General features: G+C 41.0%; 1 protein-coding gene across 1 annotated transcript; it reads right to left on the reverse strand.

The window, feature by feature from the left end:
• Positions 1 to 13580: 13580 nt before the first annotated feature.
• On the reverse strand, positions 13581 to 19363 carry LOC111077309. The gene is made up of 3 exons (XM_041596141.1): positions 19245 to 19363; positions 14320 to 14384; positions 13581 to 14254 (listed from the first exon to the last, which is right to left on the reverse strand). Exons 1-3 carry the CDS (start codon positions 19256 to 19258, stop codon positions 13722 to 13724), a joined length of 612 nt encoding a protein of 203 aa, XP_041452075.1. The 5' UTR covers positions 19259 to 19363; the 3' UTR covers positions 13581 to 13721.
• Between the last annotated feature and the right edge of the window lie 3549 nt (positions 19364 to 22912).

The following is a 22912-nucleotide window of genomic DNA, read 5'->3' on the forward strand; positions in this document are numbered from 1 at the left end:
TGTACGTGGAGATGCAGCGCAGTAGCAGCGCCCTTTCCTATGCTTATGTATATTAATGCACATACTTATGTGGGTACTAGTTACTATGTACTAGATGGAAAGTTTTTTCTTTATTTCAGATGCCCACAACTACATTCATGAACGCAGTGTGCCCTTGGGTTGGATGCTACAGCATCAGTTACCAGTGTTCTGTGGGCGCCACTTGAAAGTCTGCGCTAAGATATTATTAATGTGCTTGTTAGCATTGGCTTCAGTTGCTTCTATTTCTGCTTCTGCTTCTGCTGCTGCTGCTGTCCGAGTCCGAGTGGCATGAATTATGTGCGCTTTTTGCGTCCGTTGCCATCGCAATTAACCGTAAGTGATGAGGCGGAGTCCAAGCACTCCGTCCATCCTCAATCCGCCATGCTTCATTCTTCCTGCTACTCTCGCCAGTAACTTCATCCCCTGGCAACGACAAACGATTCTGTTCTATGATTGTTCTCCGACATTGTTCGAGTGGTGGCAACCCACTTCGAATTACACTCCAGCTTAAGCAAAACAATTCAAGAGAGTCTGGATATCGATGGCTCTGCCTTGCTTGCTTCCTTCCTTCCCTTCTGGCAGCAGTTATTATGGATATTTCATTATATTATTCGATAGATTAACTGCAGCCCCGAGCAACGGAAGACAATAGCGCGCGTTCAGTGTTCATTTGCATTGTTCAGAGGCTGCCAGTCGGCTTCGGTGTAATACTTGAGCTTCAGCAAATAGGAAATCAATCGATAGACTTATTCAGTAAACTTTTGGATCTCTTGCACTATTGTAGTTTCGCTGGACTAAGGCTAAGGCAGAATCAGAGGCAGTTTTTGCGGTTTTTAGATTAAATAAATTGAGAAATTGCTGAGAATAGCTGGCCTGTGGCTATTGGGCAGTTCTGTACATTAATTACCTTATGACTACAACTTTTTATACATTTCTTTGAAATTTATCAATAGATTAATCAAACTGACAATTGAATTTCCGGGCCATAGTCGCTGGGCAGCCCAAGAAAAAAAATGTCCAATGGTTGGCCATTGTTCAAAGAAATCCAATTAGTGCTTGAACAAGGCTGCGTGTATGTGTATCCCTCGCCACCCTCCCTACCCACTGCACGCCTTGAACGACCAACCCCCTGGGATAATAAGCAGCTTAAGTTGCTGCAGCAGTCTGAAGTCCGTAGCCAGCAGTCGGAATGTCCGGAGTCGGACAGCAGCAGGGACCCGACCTCCTACCAAGCGTACAGAGATACGTATATACATACATACATACATATATATAAATAAAGTGTGAGAAGAAAACTTGTTAACGCCAAAATCGAAGCGGGAGGAGCTGGAGCAGCAGCATTATACAGATTGAATTGAGATGTTAGGCGAATGACAGAAATGGAGATTTCCCTCAGGTACGGTACCCAAGGCAGCCACGGCACAGGGACCAGACCAAGAGCAGCAGCAGCTGAAGGAGCAAAAACTGAGCATGGCCATTGTGTAAGCCAAAAATGGCAGCTCTCGATATGATAATGATACAATTTCGATGAAGCTTAACAAGGATTAGTCAACGAATCGAACGATGGAGCCACGGCAGGATGCTGCAGAGCGAGTGCCAGCCATGATGGCAGCTAATTGGCAGCGGGAATCCTCCCCATCTCCCTCCATCTTCCCATCTTGTTCTCACACAACCAAATGGCAATCAACCATAATGCCCCAACAGTCGGGGCAAGTCTGGGACACAGCGATGCAAGTGACAATTTATTAATAAACAGAAGCAACATCCAGCCGAGCCGGGGGGAGGGAGGTAGCAGGAAGTAGCAGGAGCGTCTGTCAATTACCCGAACGGGCTATAAATTGCATGTCAGTCGCTTGGGTTCCCTTACCAATTGGGTGCTGGGAATCGAAGATAGAATGCTGCGTTTAATGGTACCGATAAATTCTGCAGCCTGTCAATGGGCGGCAGGCAGGCAGGCAGACCAGACGTCGACGTCGACGTCTGGGGCGGCAGCGGATTAAATAAATTGGAGGCATGGACATAGGAACGATTGACATAATTGGAAGGACAAAGATCGATCGATTGCGAGAACTGAGACACGATAACAGATCGGACGTCAGAGAATCAACAAATTAAGCACTGTGCACTTTATTTATGTAGACAATCATCGAATACAATAAAAGATACAACGGAAAACCACAAACGTTTAAAATTTAATTCTTTTGAATGGACCCAATCATTCACATCATCAGTTGGACCTTAATTTAATTTAAGTAATGTATAAACTCCCGATTGAGTTCACCAATCATACATGCAATCAATTAAATCTCTTATCAATCAATCCATTCAAGAGAAGTCCTCCGATTAGGTCAGACTTCAGACTTGCAATTCGAAGTTGAAGTTCAGCTGGCGTATTTTGACCGCGATAGCGCCTCCATCTGGGGTGACCAGGACCAGGAGAGCCGTCTTAACCAGGTCAGAGGTTCCAAAAAGTAGGGCAAAGACACACAATCAAAGCCCGGGTGCCAAATGCGGAATCAAATTAAGCAAAGTGCACAAACACTGATAAGGCACTCTGGCCAGGCAAGCTGGCAAGGGCAGATGGATGGGATCCGTGCGCCTGGACCGAAACTGCAGTTGAATCCAGCCTCGAGTGCAGCCGCTCGCAAAAGAGCGAGAAAAGGCAGGACCAGCAACAGTACCAGGCCCGCAGTCAAAGCTGAGGTTGGAGCCGCAACCGCAACCGACCAATGGCGGCCAGTGGCGGCCAGTGGCGGGTCGGGCCAGGGCAGGGCAGGGCAGGCCACGTTCTGTGGGTTGTCAACTGTAAAGTAGGGTAGATTACATTGCTTTGCATGATGGTGCCACCAGCGAGCGAGTACAGATGCCAGAAATGGTCCGGCTAAGAAAGAGCGAGCGAGTTTCGACCTCTTCAATGCCTCTTAGAGGGTCATTTATCTGATAAAAAAAATATTCAGTTATTCAGTTGCTGAATTTGCACCACATGTACCGAAAGGTGTCTTCTACGGTTTTTGGAATGAAATAAAATCCAAAGTAAATGTGTTGGTATTTGGGAAAATGTGTAGGAAAAACCACAAAACTTTCCGTAGTATTAAATTCGATATACCCCATGGAAAATGAAGTCGTGGGCAGGGACCGGGACCTGGCGCCGGTCCAAGGAAATATCAGCAGAAAAGGAAACAGTCGAATTGCAAGAAGAAGCACCAGAGAGACATTGTCTTTTGCAAAAACCAAGGCACAACTAATTGAGAGAGTGTGTGTGTGTGGATGGGAGATGAGGAGGGAGACCAATGGAGAAAGGCTAAAAGGCAGGATACGTTTCAATGACATCCTATGGACTACGTACCCTGGACATGCACTGGGCCAGTAACTCGAGTAATTGGTAGCACGCCCACTACCCCCACTACCCCCACTACCCCCACTACTTCCACTTAGTCAGTCGCCTCCCAGTGCCCTACCACCAACCAACGGAATCCATCGACCCAGTGTCATTTCTCATCTTGATTGTGTTGGGAAGGGGCAGAGGCCGCAAATGTGTCTTTGTCAGTGCGTCAGTGGAGCGTGTCGCGTTGCAATGCCAGCATCATGAGCTGGGAAACTCCCAACTCTCCGCATCTACCCGCACTACCCACACTATCCACACTACCCACTCACCACTCACCACTCACCACACACTCACCCATCCTTCTTCCCAGACTCACGCAAGATGCTTTGGCATATCAAAAGTGAAACTTTGACACATAATTTCTCGCATGGATTTTCACTTTGACGGCATATAAAGGATGACAATGCCGCATGCCTTTTTTTGTAGAAGCCAGCCGAAATGACTCTTGCAGCGAGAGGAACGAACAGCTGAGTCGAGGTGCACAAAGACATCTCGGAATTTCTCCGTCTATGAGGCTCCCTTATCGCTCCTGGCAACGCTCTGTTGGCGTTGGACTGGCTCGTATTCATCGTCAGTATCGATTTGGGTCCTTGGACAGGAGTTTTTCTGCCAGGCAGGTGGACAGTCTACACCTTATGGCACGAGACTAGACTAGAATATATATACATATGTATGTACATGCATATATACATCTACATACAATAACGAAGAATTTCATGCATCAATCAATGTCAATCGACAAGTATTTAAGAGAGCAGTTGTCAGCTGGTTGAGCTTAATACTACTTACCAGTTATTGCATTTTTTATATCCGGTTCTAAAAGAGTTTAGGAATACGAGGGGTGCTATTTATGTTTCTGGCCTAGGCCACTTCTAGTCGTGCTACGACCAAATGGTTAGTTTCACAAAAAAGTTTGGACTTTTATGAATTACATACAAAATTTTCATGTACGACCACGTTTGATATCGATTAACGATTAATTAAAAACACATCTCAGTCAAAAATGCATTTGTCATGATTTTCTACTATATTTGAGGTGCGTTTTTAAGCCAAGAATACTTAGACCCGCTGAGTTCAACTTTTATTGATGGAGCACCATGCATTGCCAATTTAAAAAACTTGTATCGCGAATTCAACCGTGGACGTCCTTCGTTGCAGGACGAATTTCGTGACGGTTGTTTAAATTGAATTTTTGTGCCACAAAATATCGATGCTGTGCGCGAAATGATTGAGCAAGATCGTCATGTCACACTGTACTGTACTGTGAGATTGATGTATCCTTGGGCATTAGTATGGCGACCATTAATAAGATTTTCCATGATCACCTCGTGGTGGAAAAGGTGTGTTAGCGTGGAGACCCACAAAATTGAAAAATCGAAAATTTTCCAAAAATACGATCGTGGTGCTTTAAAAGATGTGTTTAACATCTATATTGTGATGGGGTTCTCCAGATGAAATAAATGTTGCAAGCACGCTTTGAAATAACGAAGCGGTGCCTACCCCCCCCCCCGGTATCGTTCGCGGCCCGTAGCATAGTACCATAGCTGCCTAGGCTCTTACAACTTAACAAAGAAACAACTACTAACAATATAGGTGACGAATCATGAATGTATAAATATTTAATCGAAACAAAATCAATAATCGACGGTATTGATGTTTTAAAGCGAAAAACGCTGATTAAGGGCTGTTTTATAGATATTTCTTTTTGAGTGCCAAAGTGTTGTGAAAATGGGTTCAAATGCTGCAAAAAAGGGTTTCTATTCCTGGAGAATGTTGTTCAAAATAACGAAACCATTTTCAGACGCTTATGTTGTGTTTTTCCTAGTTAGTTATATTTTGTGTATGTTTATATATATTCAATATCACGAGCCGAGTCGAAATAGTCTGCCCGGTAAGAGCTATGGCAAGAAAAGTTTGTGTGCAGACTCGTTTGACATCACACTGCATAAAGTGACATCCACAATTTAGAATGTGCGGGAGAATCGAGAATTCAGAACCAAAAAGTTCATTAGCGGCCCTGTCGGAGTGAGTGAGATATGTTGGACTGCCGCATGGTACCTCGATGGTGGAAAGTGAGAGATTAACGTCAACAGAATGTGCGGTATGAAAACAGCTATGAAATTTGTCATTAGGAGGAAAGATAGACGGAGCTCAGGAATATATTGTATAAGCTACATTAATCGAGTACCAGGTAGAACTTCCCCGACAGCCTCTTTCGACCTGGATGCATTGGTCCCAGAAGTCCTGAATGTCATAGTCTTCATAGTCGCTTATAAACCACACGTTCAGTCTTGCCGTGATTAGTACCCGTGTCACCCTCGTATGCTTGCCTGGAGAACTGCCATTTCTCCATCCATTAAAATCTTTCCCTTTTTGGTATATCATCGGAGGAAGAATTTTAATAAAAGAATTACATGCACATATGTATGTGTGCATCTACCTTGGAATTGTCGTCTCATTTCTTGGAGTGTGGTTTTCTCTTGCGTGCTGCTCTTAAATGTAAGTGAATATAACGTAATTATTTAATAATATGTAGAAGTTTTTGCCATTGCTTTGCAGCTCTGGACTGTTTCTGGCTTCGTTGGATATCTGGTTCACTGGTTATTTGTGGTTGGGTCGCTGAAGCAGCAGGGAGTGTGCGTAACATGCGAAAGCAATATTCGTTGCTGTTTTTCTGGCTGTTGGCTCCATCCTCAAGGGTGGTTGTTGCTGCAGACCTTTTTGTTGGATTTGGCGCTAGTGGTGGCCTCCCCGCTGCGTCTCTGCGTGGAGAAAATTGCATGGCTGCCTACTTGAGCCTCTTGTATTCCCTTTCCGAGACAGCTAAGACCTCGGAGCTTGTGGTCGGTATGTAGGGTATGTAAAAACGCGAAATCCGGTCTTTTTCCTGGCTTTTTCCTTTGGTTGCTGCTGTTTTGTTGGCATCCTACGAGCCCCTCTCCATTTTGGTGCATGAGCGTTGACAATGTGACTTAAATTTAATTAAAATCGCACTTACTCGGTAGATAAGCAAACACGATGCCCGCCATCATCATTAGGCACTCGAAGATGTCAATTGAAAATGGAGCATTGAGCGTGGTCCTGGAACAGGTGTTTCCCTGCCATTCGCATGTCAACTTTCCATTGACGTTGACGGGACGACACGTCAAAAATAACTTGGTGCCATCGGTCGCTGATGGAAGCTATAAATAAAATTGCCCCATCTCGGGCAAGCAAAATGGCGAACACTAACACCTCGGAAGATGTCGAAAAGTGCAATTGAATTGGGACTAAGTTTTTCGAGGGGTAGTCATGCCACGTGCGGCACGTTTTTGACGTACACTCGAATTAATTAAATTGCACTTGGACCACGCAGGCATTTTAAGCTACACGAGCCAGTGGGTGGGGGAACCTCCATTGAAAATTGCATAAGCGAATCAACAATTTAATATACTCAAAGGGTTCGGGCTCAGGCTCGTATGCGATTAATGGTGAATAAAAATGCCCTGCTGTCTAAAAGCTGTGCGATCTACACCGTATCTGAGCTTATGTTGATTAACAATCGTCCCATAATTTACATTGGGGAAAGTCCTTGGTAAATTATGGCCAACCACAGTGGAAGCGTAAAGAGACCAGTCAGTCAGCTCATGGGATAGTCTCTCCTGCTCTATAGGTCATTCTTTTCATGCGAAAGCCAGGAAGCCACTCTCGCTCTCTCTCTCTCTCTCTTTCTCTTTGTCGGTCACCAGTTTGCTCTTCTTTTGACTTGATGACCAAGTTAAGCAAACACACACCACACAAACATGAGCCGGCTGCGTCAGTGGGAACAGAACAGTTTGATGCAGCCGTGTCCAATTTGCATGGCTATTGTGTACGAGCTTCTCCTCCTGCTGTAAGCCAGTTGGTTTCCGGCTCCGGCTCCGGCTTCGCCTCCTCCACTGACCGCACTGTGCCGGGCCGAATGGGCAGAGGGGTGGATGGAGCGTTCTGATGGGGTCTATGGAGCACATTTCCTGCATTTATCAATGGTAATTTCGTGTGTCAACTTTGAAATTATTTCAGTTCACGGAAACGAGACTATTCAAGTGTGACTTGTCTGTCCGAGGGCGTGACCAAAGCCCAAAAAAGTATATTTATCCTTCACATTATCTCTCTATAGTGCAAATAAGTACATATGTATACGTATGTATGTACATTTACATAAACAACTGTGCACGTGAGTGAAGTAAAATGCGTATTTTGCGTATGATATGGTGTATAGTTTTGGATATATATGTTTAAAGGCTGTTTCGGGGTAGAGCGAGTGCCATGGGAAAGCCACGCATATCCCAAACTTGAGCTTTTATTGCTGAAGTAAAACATAAAATGTTATTCTTTGAAGTGGATTTACATACAAATGTATATATGTACGTACCTACATAATTGTTAAATCTCTAATCGTAAACTTTCGGACCCCTCAAAGTCAGAAATGAAATTATTAAAAATAAGTGATTAATTTTCCTAGAGACAGTCCAAAATCTACTCAGTTGGCAATACGTTAATGGTAAGGCACTACTTCCTTCTTTAAAGGGTACACTGATAGAAAAAAGGCATAGTAAAAATAACTACAGTCATATTTGAATTTAAAATGCGATTTTTATATACAAACATAGTAAAATTAAATAGAATTCACTTTGATTCAAATATAATTGTATTAAAATGGCTTTTTTAATACGGTCATATTAAATCTTAATACAAAACACTTTAAAATAAATATAATATATTAAGTTTGTAAATAAATATGTTTCATATTTAAATTGAATATTATTATGACTTGATTTCAAAATTTTTGTTTTAAAATCTAAATGGAAAACTTTTTATTTTAAATATTCCATATTAAATGAAATTAAATATTTGTTGTATTTATTTTAAATATGTTTATATTATTTTTTTTATGTCCCTCGGATTCCCAACTGGTTCACGCTGCTGCAGCCTTGAATACACAGTTTAAATTATCTTTGCGCAGGGCCATAATCACAAGAAATGCAGTTTTCTGTTGCGATTATTTCTGCAAACTTTAACTTGGTGAATTTCAAACCATGAGGACTTGAAATGTAGTCCGCGTAGGCAAAATAATAATCGATTAGTTTAAAAATGAAATATACTCAATATAAATATGAAACATATTAAATTTAGGCATAAAATATTTTTAAATTAAATATGAAACATATTAGATTTAAATATTAAACATATTAAATTTAAATATGAAATATATTAAATTTAAATATGAAACATATTAAACTTAAATATGAAATATATTCAACTTAAATATAAAATATATTAAATTAAAATATTTTTATTTTAATATCAAAATTTAAGTGAAAAATATTAAATTTTAATACAAACACTCTTGGATGAAAATCAATGGCATAAATATTAAAATCTAAGTGAAAATATTATAATTTCAGGGCTTTTTTCTTCGTATATATACGAAGTGTCTGAGGTTTGCACCTGGAGCTCCTCCAAATTCGTTTCTTTTCGAAAGCTCTCTGTTTTTATCTTTCTCTTTCCGCAGCTGCCTTTTCTCTACCCCTTTTTGGGTTGTGCTGAATGGTTCTGTGTGGGTCGGAGGAGGACATCTTGTAAAACAATGACAAGGACAAATTTGTGCGACAGTCAAACGGATCGAGTTGTGTGTGGTCTGGGTTGGGGTTGTCTGGGGGGTCAGTTGGCCGAAGTGTCAATGCAAATATAAATCAATGTTGATTCCAGAGCCCAGACCAGTAAAAGGTGACATGCCTAAGTAGTTGTTCGTCTGGCTCTTCGCTCTGGGCCCGGGCAATCAATTTTAACAAGCTGAAACTGTATTTTCCGACCCCCCTCTCTTGATACATTCATCATGTCAACAAAATTCCGAGTCCTACCTCTCCCTAATTGGTTGCTTTTGGTTTTTAGATACAGTTTGCTTCTGATTCAGCCTAATCAAGGTGCCAGTGGTGGGTGCTACATAGTCATAATCAATAGAAACTTAGCCGACTTGTTTCCAGTTCAAGGCATAGATACTTGGGGGAGCAGTCTTCCCCCATTCCGAAAGGTTCATACTGGAAAACTTTCTAGAATTTCATTTAATTTGCAATCCCCGGAACATTTTGCCTTTGCACTGCCTTTCACTGCCTTTCTAAAGCGCAGTCTCTTTCTGGACTTGACAGGTAACGTGTGTTACTAGCGGTAATTAAAGCAACAGACAGAGAGATGGAAACGGAAGGCAGGTCACACAGAAAAGTTTTCAGACGTACTTTTTCCGCTTCTTTTACACCCTCTCAGTCCATCCCACTATGAGATCCAGAAGTTGTTCAATTTAATATACATTGCAGGCAAAAACAGGCAAAACAAAAAGGTGTACAGAAAGAGAGGAGGTAAAAAAATAAAACACAGCTAGAAAACTCGCGCTCTTCCCCATCGCTGCAATTGATGGCCAAGCAATATGAAAAAGCTTTAAGGCGGGGTTCCCAAAACAAAAAGCACACGAAATGGAAAAACTGAAAAGGAACATCACTTATCCAAGATCTTGTGATGATAAATGGGAACAGAAGTCGTTTAATTGATAAATATATGGGTACATGTGAATAAAAGAAGTTCATTGGAAATAGGAAGTAATGGAAGATTAGAGGGCAAGGCTCTTAATACCCGTGCAGATGTGTAGACGGACCCTTTGGCATTCGGTCACTTGCATAATTTTTTATTTTTGGCAGCATATATTTTGAATTTTGTCATCGCTTCACAGAGTTAGGTGGGCGAGGAAGAACCTTAGTGTAGATTTGGAAACTGGATTTCATCATCGACCTTGGGGCAATCGAGCCCGCAGAGAGTGTCGTCATGTGGGCTTTGAACGCCATCGAAAAAGTTGAACTCAATGCTCTTGAGATGTTTTTGACGGCCAGCGCGCTGTGTGACCCAGACTGGGGGCTTTGTTGGGGTCAACAAATTTTTCTTGTCGCTGCTTGTCAGCGGCCCGGAAAATTGGTTGCACTCACAACGCGCCTTGTCGTTGGGAGGGATTATCGAATGAGTATTAGCATGACCTTGTTGCTGATCTTGCACTTCGCCCTGCTGAAGCTGTTGGAAGCCTTGCTTCACAACATCCGATCCAAGTCGAGCCCATCCTACCTTAATTGGAGTACCCAGGTTATCGGTAATACTTTGGATCTTGGCTTTAGGAGGAATTTTGGTACGGGTATTAGTAGGGAGCTTTTGCTGCCGGACGAACAACTTTTCGGTGCTGCAGTGCTTTTGCTCTTCGCCCTGTTGGGGCGATGGTGGGCTTTGCTTTAGAACATCCGATCCGAGGCGAGTCCATCCTCCCATAAGCGGAGCACCCGGCTTGGGGCAGGGCTCCATCTCTTGTGCCGCTTGTTGTAGTGAACCCAAAGAGCGGGCACCGATACCATTTCGCTTTTCTACGACACTTACTCCCTTACGGTCCAATCCAGATTTGACATTTTCTCCTCGTACAGTGCTGATCTCGGACGCCGCCTTTGCACCTATAGCTCCTCCAATCCAATAACCAGTTGGTTCATTGTATTTTCTTTGCCAGCCTTGTTTTGTCTTTAAATCGATGAAAGTTTCATTGTGATCCTGCTGCTTTAATGTGCTTCCCACTTGTTGTGGTTTTTCAATTTTCATCTTTTGTCCGATCTGCCGTGTCGATTTGTCATATTTTCCGTCAAGATTGTGATCGTGATTTCCTGCTTGTGAACTCATTTTGTAATAGTACTAATATAAAAATAGAATTCCATTCTCCGACAACACTGGATGTAGATTAACAGAGCCTGGTCTACTGTGCTTCATAAACAACTGTCCAAACTAGAAATATAAAGTCATGCTCTCCTATCAAAATATGATATACAGGGGTGCCACGACACTGACTAATAAAATACTTGCCCTTAACTTGACCACTTGGGTAGACTTTAGAACTTCATAAAATTGTGTACACCCAAGAACCGATTACCTTTACTGCAAATATTTAACCCTACACCTAAAAACTATTTATGCCCTCGAACTCAATCGCTTTGCTCGAAGAGGCAGTTCTTTGTCAATGCAATCCGCTTATGGAACAGTCTTCCTCATCACCTTAAATCTATTCGGGGTGCAACTCAATTTCAATATAAAAATAAAAGAACATTAAGGAAACCATTAAATACGGAAGGAACGTGTGAGTCGTTTCGGGACACGATCACAACCCGACCAGTCAGTATATACATTTTGAGAATGATTTTTAAATTTTAGAATTAAAAAAAAATGACATTACATGCTACATTTGTATCACATCTCATCTACAATGTCATTCACATCTAACATGTAGATTGTACATGTTGTTTTCATCTCCTCCGCAGGGGTTGACTGGCATCTCTACGTACTCATTTACGATCTTTAAAACTGTGCCACAGATTTTCGTCCTTGTGTGAGCGGAAGGGGCGGGGCGAATTGAAATACACGTAGCAGTGTGATACACATGAGTCTGGAAACCAAATTTGGTTTCCTTTATAGTCTCTAGATCCAGGCGCCATCAAGACGGACAGACGGACGGACAGACGGACATGGCTATATACTCGGCTATGATGCTGATCAAGATTAATACTATGGGGTCGGAAACGTTTCCTCTCTGCGACTCCACTACCACAAATCTAATATACCCCTTAACTCTTTTTTGAGTACGGGTATAATAAGCAAAATAAATAAACTTATCATTAATAATAAAAATAAACGTAGAAAATAAAAACAAAAACGAGAAGGAACGTGTGAGTCGCTTCTGGCGACGCGACTCTACTTTTATACCCGTACTCAGTCAGTATATAAAGTTTTGATCTTAATATTTATGTAAAATTTTCATTTTTTTGCTACATATTCTACATCTAACATGCAGTTTATACATGTACCATTTAGATTCTACATATTCTCCGCTAGCGTGCACTCGCCCACTGAACGATGCACAGTGAGCGAGCCAGAAAGAGAATGAGTAGCGTGGTCTTGTGCTGGCTACAATAATGATCCGATCTTCATCAGGTTCGGCATTCTAATAAATATGGTCATTCTCTACGATACTGCGTTTTTAGTTATATCGTATCTTTAATATTGTGTATGCCACAGATATTCGGTGTGGTAGCGAAGAGATCTTGGCGCTCATCAAGACGGACGGACGGAGGGACGGACAGACGGGACTGGCATATCAATTCGGCTATTGATGCTGATCCAGAATGTATATACATGGAGTCGGAAACGTTTCCTTCTCTGCGTTGCACACTCCACCCAAAATATACCTCTTCTTAACTCTTTGAGTACAGGTATAAAAAGTTTAAATCATTAGAGTTAGGCAGTGCGCAGATGTTCCTCCATTGCGATTTTGAATTGCTTCGAGCCACTTATGGCCTTAAGGCCGTGGGGAGCGGGTTCCAAATCGACGCATATACAAAGAATTCCGCATTGTGAGGACACTTGTATTTAAATGTCATAATGTTTCTGATCTTCTTGACGTGCTAAACCAAAGTCTTTCAAATAGGTACCAAGGTTCTTTGGTGGATACAATTTTCTGCAATTATGTTAAGACCCTATGGTTTTTCCAGGATTTAGGTGGAATATTGAGTATCTTAATCATTACGTCAGAAATACGGTCAGTTCTATGTTTATTATTAATATATCCCGTGATATTATTAAAAGCAACTTTCAGCTTTCGTTGGCTGGCGGAGTTACAGTCACTAAAGACTTCGATACCATAAAAAAGTACGGGTATGAGGTACATTGTTGCAATTGTTTGTTTGATTTTCAGTGGTAAAAAGTCTTTCGTTATGTATAGCGATCTAGGAATTCCATATGTTTTTCCGACTGATTTATTTGAGAATGTTGCGCCACATTCACTCGTTCAGTGACCTCAAGGAAGCAGTGAGATTTGGAATGATTGTGGGCATATCCTGGATCTCTTCGCCCTGTTTAATGACATTTTGCATATTTCCTACGAGGGCAAGCCAATTCTGAAAAGGATATATTCGAAGTATTTCCGCGGCTCCTATTAGCCTCTTCTCACCCGCTGGCCCACTTCCAGCCTTCTTCTGCTTATCTGCTTAGTCGAGTGGATCAGAGCGAATCAGCCACCAAATGTGAGCCCTTTCCGAGGTCTCACACCAAAGACAATGCTCGTATTCAAATGCATTAAACTCTGGCAAGTACAGATCAAATCCTTTATTAAACAATACTCAGAAGATCAGAGAGCAAAAAGGTGTGACAGGTATTTGTGGCAAATGCCAAAGAGTGTAGCATTATTAATGCTTTGATTGTAAATTATATCGAATATAGCGAACAAAATTTAATTTGGAGCTAAGTCAGCCCCCACTGTGTCGTTTTGGGTGTCACCATTGGAGTTCTCCTGCTGAGTTTGCCCGTTAGTGGTTCCGTCAGCTGGTCCGTCAATGGTATGTGGGGTTGATCGAGTGTCCACCTTTCCTGTCCCTAACTTCTTTGACGAGCGTAGTACCATGCCAGGGATGAGGGGCTCATCGACGCTGTAAGGCTGGCGGCCATTCTCGTCGCTGAACAAGAGCTCCTCGTCGACTTCCTTCAACAGCGGCTGCTCCACCTTCTCGACGCTGCGGCGAAGATCAGTGTATTCGCCCTCTACGCCGCGTTGAGGCTGCTCGCTCGAAAGGCTGCGTATGGGCAGCTTGCTGACAAGGCGGACCTTGCCATTTGAGTGGGCCAGTAGGCCCATGTCAGTGCCCAACGCTATGCCATAGTTCACAGCGGTCTTAAGGGTCTCAAAGGCACTGATGTGCTGCATCACAAAATCATCCGTCTGGGCAGTGACCTCAATTTTGTGGCATAAATCGTCCACAGTGGTGCCTGCGAGCAAGAGGAGAAATCAATTAGTGATTCGCACCCACACACTTGGCCCTTAGGTTACTCACTCTGACGTGGCTCGCAATTCAATATCGCAATGATATGCGGTAGCACCGATTCATAGACGTTTGATTTTGGGGTTTCCATTCTATAGTAATGGATATCAAATAAAACTTTTAGAAAAATTAGTTCAATTTAAATTTATTTTTCGACGAGTGTGAGTTTTTAGTTGTTACTTGTTTGCTCTCTATCGCAATAATAATTTTTTGTTTGTTTCTAAGGACCTGGGTTTGACTGTTGAATACAAAAGCAAATTGGCAATATTGTCAGTTTACCCAAAAACCTAAAATAAATATTAAAACCAATTCTTTAAGTTTAAAATGTCTAACCCAAACCCTAACCCTAACCTTAACACACCCGATGCTACATCGCGCCCATCCCTGCTACTCTATATAGTCGGCTTTTTGCAAAGCCAGCCTCATCATTTTAAGTAAATTAGTGGGGTAGGGAATCGGAAATGGACTACACCCTCTGCCTACTCGTAGGTGCCTCCATGGAGCAACTGTTCAAACAGATTGAAACGGATGTCTTGAGCAATTTTTTGTATTGTATTTTCCATAAATTAGGGCGCTAGTCACAACAGTTGTAATAGTTATTAACATTTAATTATTCAGAATACATAGAAACATTTAGGAGTAATTACAGCTATATTTATAATTGAACTTATGTACTCACATTTACTGACAGAATATATTTAATTGAACTTCTATAGTTCTCGCTCTCGCGGGTCGAAATTTTGAAATACACTTTAGGCAGTGTGATATCACATGAGTCTGGAAAAAAAAATTGGTTGCTCTAGCTCATCAAGACGGACGGACGGACGGACATGGCTATAACGACTCGGCTAACGATAAAAATTATATATACTTTATGGGGTCGGAAACGTTTCCTTCTCTGAGTTGCCCACATCCACTTTTACTACAAATACAATATACCCCTTAACTCTTTTTGAGTACGGGTATAAAAATAAAAAAAAATTAAATCAAAACAAAATGTTAATGTGTAAGTATTAGATTTAAGTAGATAACATCCAAAATGAACTATATATACTCACCGAGTGACTAGCGCAATACAAATAAGTTTATACTTGTAGCATTAGGATAAAGCATTAAATAAATAAATAAATAGATAAAGTGGAGTGAAGTGGAAATAATAAATAACATGTGGAATATATACATATGTATTTCCAACCGTACTATGTAAAAAGCGATCGTATAAATCTAAGTTCTAGGTGGGCTTGTGCTAAAAAAGCTTTATCAACCGATCTCTAAGAATATTTCGGTCAAAGTCACAATGCCAAGAGGTCCTGGAACTCCAATTAATATTTTTGTAGTTCAATGGTAGATCCATTTACTGTGTCGGTTATATCTTTGATAAAAGAACGATTCTCTGAGTAAAATAGTGTACGTCTAAGTGCTGTGAATGAAATCTGTAGAGAAAATGCAGAGAAAATGCCCTTTTTATTAACAATGTTTTCATTTAATGGATAAACAGGACAACTGTTGAAATGTTAAAGATATTTTATTGCTTGCTTCCTGTTCCTTGAGCACTTCTCTTCGTTGGCGAGTCGGAGATCCACGAGGAGCCTCATGACCGCGGGTCCGTGGGTCGGGTGCGGCTGTCAACCAAAGGAGCCGCAGAAGTGCGGGATTGTAGTGTGAACTTAGTGTGAGTCTGATTATATTTGTTGCGAATTTGTTGCGAGTCGCTTGCCAAGTGTTCTTGTTACTAATTGGTCTAAGTGTGTCTATATGTATGTACTTAGTGTGAGAATGCAACATGGAAGACCCTTTATTTGCGCTGATATAAGAAGAGCGTTGGTTAGAATGGAGAGGATCTGCGTGTAGCTTCTCTATAAAACTCTTTACTTACAGTGTAATAAGCTATTACAGTGCGGCACAGCGGGCAACCATTGTTCGAGCTGTATTTGATGGCTTTGCGTAAGCAGGCTCTGCAAAACGAATGTTTGCAAGACGTTATCACTTTAAACCGCATCCCGTTCAAGCAAATCGGGCACATTTCTCTATTCCTCGGCATTTTCCCAAATATTTATACTTTGATATCCAAGACGGAATAAATAACGGAAACTGAATAAAGTTTTTGAAGTTTATTCAAAAGGCAAACATATGGACAACAAAAATTGAAGCAGACTCAAATGCACAAGTTTTCTATGAGTGCGTTTGTATTTATGGCAGTCAACAAACTGTCCCTCGACTATTAACGAAATGCAAGGAGCACAAGGATCCCGAATTCTATCAAACCAGCAATAGTGTAGGCAGTAGCACGTGGCAGCGTGACAACATATAATATATAACATCTATATATTAATGATGGTGACCTTCTTCAGTACTCCAAATTTTTTAGGTTCACTGGACTAATATTGTTTATAATATTTTCCGTTCTTGGCGTTCAATGCTATAAAAATTACCTATATCGATGCATCGATGTTTTTAAAATTTTTATAAGCATCGATGTTTTTTGGCGAAACATCGATGTTTTGATTTTATGTTTTTGTCGTCTCTATGAAAGAAAAACCTTACGAGAGAAGAAGATCAAGCTCAAATGGTTACATTTTTAGATAAATACAGACGACTTGATGCCATTTAAAGCTGTAGCCCAAAAATATTTGTGCGTCCCGGCAACATCCTACGGAGTAACGACATATCTCCGGGCGGCATATCTCCTGCCATACATTTTTCAGCAGGAGATATGTCTTACATTTTCAGCAGGGATATGTCGCTAAATTCTGTGCGGAGATATGGTGCCAAAATCTCCGCGAGGAGATATGTCGTTAGTGCCTGCCAGGCCCTGTCGCCCTCAGATATGTCGCTATGCCCATCCTACGAGTCAGAGAGGATGTTCAGCAAGGGTGGGCAAATTATTTCCGATCGTCGTAGCCGCCTTAAGCCGGAAGTGGTGGACCAATTATTATTTCTCAACAAGAATCAAGACTTATTTTAAGATATAATCTGGAAAATATACTTTTTTGAACTTTTGATCTCAAATGATCTCAAATATTGTGTATGCCACAGATATTCGGTGTGGTAGCGAAAGAGATCTAGGCGCTCATCAAGACGGACGGACGGAGGGACGGACAGACGGACGGACATGGCTATATCAATTCGGCTATTGATGCTGATCCAGAATGTATATACTTTATGGAGTCGGAAACGTTTCCTTCTCTGCGTTGCACACATCCACTTTTACCACAAATCTAATATACCTCTTCTTAACTCTTTTTGAGTACAGGTATAAAAAGTTTAAATCATTAGAGTTAGGCAGTGCGCAGATGTTCCTCCATTGCGATTTTGAATTGCTTCGAGCCACTTATGGCCTTAAGGCCGTGGGGAGCGGGTTCCAAATGCGAACAGCATATACAAAGAATTTCCGCATTGTGCAGGAGCACTTGTATTTAAATGTCATAATGTTTCTGATCTTTCTTGACGTGCTAAACCAAAGTCTTTCAAATAGGTACCAAGGTTCTTTGGTGGATACAATTTTCTGCAATTATGTTAAGACCCTATGGTTTTTCCAGGATTTAGGTGGAATATCGAGTATCTTAATCATTACGTCAGAAATACGGTCAGTTCTATGTTTATTATTAATATATCCCGTGATATTATTAAAAGCAACTTTCAGCTTTCGTTGGCTGGCGGAGTTACAGTCACTAAAGACTTCGATACCATAAAGAAGTACGGGTATGAGGTACATTGTTGCAATTGTTTGTTTGATTTTCAGTGGTAAAAAGTCTTTCGTTATGTATAGCGATCTAGGTATTCCATATGTTTTTCCGACTGATTTATTTAGAAATGTTGCGCCACATTCACTCGTTCAGTGACCTCAAGGAAGCAGTGAGATTTGGAATGATTGTGGGCATATCCCTGGATCTCTTCGCCCTGTTTAATGACATTTTGCATATTTCCTACGAGGGCAAGCCAATTCTGAAAAGGATATATTCGAAGTATTTCCGCGGCTCCTATTAGCCTCTTCTCACCCGCTGGCCCACTTCCAGCCTTCTTCTGCTTATCTGCTTAGTCGAGTGGATCAGAGCGAATCAGCCACCAAATGTGAGCCCTTTCCGAGGTCTCACACCAAAGACAATGCTCGTATTCAAATGCATTAAACTCTGGCAAGTACAGATCAAATCCTTTATTAAACAATGCTCAGAAGATCAGAGAGCAAAAAGGTGTGACAGGTATTTGTGGCAAATGCCAAAGAGTGTAGCATTATTAATGCTTTGATTGTAAATTATATCGAATATAGCGAACAAAATTTAATTTGGAGCTAAGTCAGCCCCCACTGTGTCGTTTGGGTTTCACCATTGGAGTTCTCCTGCTGAGTTTGCCCGTTAGTGGTTCCGTCAGCTGGTCCGTCAATGGTATGTGAGTTAATCGAGTGTCCACCTTTCCTGTCCCTAACTTCTTTGACGAGCGTAGTACCCATGCCAGGGATGAGGGGCTCATCGACGCTGTAAGGCTGGCGGCCATTCTCGTCGCTGAACAAGAGCTCCTCGTCGACTTCCTTCAACAGCGGCTGCTCCACCTTCTCGACGCTGCGGCGAAGATCAGTGTATTCGCCCTCTACGCCGCGTTGAGGCTGCTCGCTCGAAAGGCTGCGTATGGGCGGCTTGCTGACAAGGCGGACCTTGCCATTTGAGTGGGCCAGTAGGCCATGTCAGTGCCCAACGCTATGCCATAGTTCACAGCGGTCTTAAGGGTCTCAAAGGCACTGATGTGCTGCATCACAAAATCATCCGTCTGGGCAGTGACCTCAATTTGTGGCATAAATCGTCCACAGTGGTGCCTGCGAGCAAGAGGAGAAATCAATTAGTGATTCGCACCCACACACTTGGCCCTTAGGTTACTCACTCTGACGTGGCTCGCAATTCAATATCGCAATGATATGCGGTAGCACCGATTCATAGACGTTTGATTTTGGGGTTTCCATTCTATATTAAACTTTTAGAAAAATTTGTTAAATTTAAATTTATTTTTCGACGAGTGTGAGTTTTTAGTTTCTAGTTGTTACTTGTTTGCTCTCTATCGCAATAATAATTTTTTGTTTGTTTCTAAGGACCTGGGTTTGACTGTTGAATACAAAAGCAAATGATCAAATATAATTTTTCAATTTATGTGACTCCCAAGAAACCTTTGTGTGTTGCATTCCAGACATCACTAGGCAATATTGTCAGTTTACCCAAAAACCTAAAATAAATATTAAAACAAATTCTTTAAGTTTAAAATGTCTAACCCAAACCCTAACCCTAACCTTAACCCACCCGATGCTACATCGCGCCCATCGCTGCTACTTTATAGTCGGCTTTTTGCAAAGCCAGCCTCATCATTTTAAGTAAATTAGTGGGGGGAATCGGAAATGGACTACACCCTCTGCCTACTCGTAGGCGCCTCCATGGAGCAACTGTTCAAACAGATTGAAACGGATGTCTTAGAGCAATTTTTTGTATTGTATTTTCCATAAATTAGGGCGCTAGTCACAACAGTTGTAATAGTTATTAACATTTAATTATTCAGAATACATAGAAACATTTAGGAGTAATTACAGCTATATTTATAATTGAACTTATGTACTCACATTTACTGACAGAATATATTTAATTTAACTTCTATAGTTCTCGCTCTCGCGGGGCGAAATATTGAAATACACTTGAGGCAGTGTGATATCACATGAGTCTGTACAAAAAATTTGGTTGCTCTAGCTCATCAAGACGGACGGACGGACGGACATGGCTATAACGACTCGGCTAAAGATAAAGAATATATATACTTTATGGGGTCGAAAACGTTTCCTTCTCTGAGTTGCCCACATCCACTTTTACCACAAATACAATATACCCCTTAACTCTCTTTGAGTACGGGTATAAAAATAAAAAAAAATTAAATCAAAACAAAATTTTAATGTGTAAGTATTAGATTTAAGTACTTAACTCTTGTCAAAATGTGAATATATAAGTATTAGATTTAAGTAGATAACATCCAAAATGAACTATATATACTCACGAGTGACTAGCGCAATACAAATAAGTTTATACTTATAGCATTAGGATAAACATTAAATAAATAAATAAATAGATAAAGTGGAATGAAGTGGAAATAATAAATAACATGTGGAATATATACATATGTATTTCCAACCGTACTATGTAAAAAGCGATCGTATAAGGCTAGGGTGGGCTTGTACTAAAAAAGCTTTATCAACCGATCTTAAGATATTTCAGTCAAAGTCACAATGCCAAGAGGTCCTGGAACTCCAATTAATATTTTTGTAGTTCAATGGTAGATCCATTTACTGTGTCGGTTATATCTTTGATAAAAGAACGATTCTCTGAGTAAAATAGTGTACGTCTAAGTACTGTGAATGAAATCTGTAGAGAAAATGCAGAGAAAATGCCCTTTTTATTAACAATGTTTTCATTTAATGGATAAACAGGACAACTGTTGAAATGTTAAAGATATTTTATTGCTTGCTTCCTGTTCCTTGAGCACTTCTCTTCGTTGGCGAGTCGAAAATCCACGAGGAGCCTCGTGACGCAAGTCCGTGGGTCGGGTGCGGCTGTCAACCAAAGGAGCCGCAGAAGTGCGGGATTGTAGTGTGAACTTAGTGTGAGTCTGATTATATTTGTTGCGAATTTGTTGCGAGTCGCTTGCCAAGTGTTCTTGTTACTAATTGGTCTAAGTGTGTCTATATGTATGTACTTAGTGTGAGAATGCAACATGGAAGACCCTTTATTTGCGCTGATATGAGAAGAGCGTTCGTTAGAATGGAGAGGATCTGCGTGTAGCTTCTCTATAAAACTCTTTACTTACAGTGTAATAAGCTATTACAGTCAGCAGCGGGCAACCATTGTTCGAGCTGTATTTGATGGCTTTGCGTAAGCAGGCTCTGCAAAACGAATGTTTGCAAGACGTTATCACTTTAAACCGCATCCCGTTCAAGCAAATCGGGCACATTTCTCTATTCCTCGGCATTTTCCCAAATATTTATACTTTGATCTCCAAGACGGAATAAATAACGGAAACTGAATAAAGTTTTTGAAGTTTATTCAAAAGGCAAACATATGGACAACAAAAATTGAAGCAGACTCAAATGCACAAGTTTTCTATGAGTGCGTTTGTATTTATGGCAGTCAACAAACTGTCCCGGACTATTAACGAAATGCAAGGAGCACAAGGATACCGCAATTTCTATCAAACCAAGCAATAGTGTAGGCAGTAGCATTCGTTGTTTTGTTCTCCTTATTGCGTGACCAACCATTATAATAATATAACATCTTATATATTTAATGATGGTGACCTTCTTCAGTACTCCAAATTTTTTAGGTTCACTGGACTAATATTGTTTATAATATTTTTCCGTTCTTGGCGTTCAATGCTATAAAAATTACCTATATCGATGCATCGATATTTTTTAAAATTTTTATAAGCATCGATGTTTTTTGGCGAAACATCGATGTTTTGATTTTATGTTTTTGTCGTCTCTATGAAAGAAAACCTTACGAGAGAAGAAGATCAAGCTCAAATGGTTACATTTTTAGATAAATACAGACGACTTGATGCCATTTAAAGCTGTAGCCCAAAAATATTTGTGCGTCCCGGCAACATCCTACGGAGTAACGACATATCTCCGGGCGGCATATCTCCTGCCATACATTTTTCAGCAGGAGATATGTCATACATTTTTCAGCAGGAGATATGTCGCTAAATTCTGGGCGGAGATATGATGCCAAAATCCGCGAGGAGATATGTCGTTAGTGCCTGCCAGGCCCTGTCGCCCTCAGATATGTCGCTATGCCCATCCTACGAGTCAGAGAGGATGTTCAGCAAGGGTGGGCAAATTATTTCCGATCGTCGTAGCCGCCTTAAGCCGGAAGTGGTGGACCAATTATTATTTCTCAACAAGAATCAAGACTTATTTTAAGATATAATCTGGAAAATATACTTTTTTTAACTTTTGATCTCAAATGATATAAAACTGTTATTTTGTATAATTTTAATCATATCTTTGCAGTTTACCATGTATTTTTGATATTTTTTGTATCTTGACATCGAAAACATCGATGTCTCCAAACATCAATGTTTTCCACCTCTTCTGCACATCCATCCTCGCTATCATTTCTCAATATGTCAGCAAACAATAATCAGGCAATTGACGTTCTTTTTGCAACATTTTTCCAAACAACATATTCTCATGAAAGCTACTCTGGTCAGCCGTATCCAAACACTTTACCAAGGTCGATCGGCATTTTCATCCACTTATTAAATGAAAGCTCACTGCTTCATGATCTTCGACTAGTTAAGCCGGTGTTTTCACCAGGTCCTGACGGAGTTCCCGACTGTGTACTCAGATACTGTGCCGATGCTCTCTATATATGCCTGCTTAAACAATTCACCATATCCATTACTTCTTCATGCTTTCCCCCAATCTGGAAGGAAAGGCAGCAAGTCTGATGCAAAAAATTATAGAGGTATATCCATGGGCGTGCTTGGGTTTATAAAGAGGTGGTCAATGGAATTTGACGATGGAAAATTGGAATGGAATTTGACATTTATGCACAACCTGATCAAGGGTCATGAAGATAGCCCT

Source organism: Drosophila obscura, unplaced genomic scaffold (assembly GCF_018151105.1).
Source record: "Drosophila obscura isolate BZ-5 IFL unplaced genomic scaffold, ASM1815110v1 contig_96, whole genome shotgun sequence".
NCBI lineage: Eukaryota > Metazoa > Arthropoda > Insecta > Diptera > Drosophilidae > Drosophila > Drosophila obscura.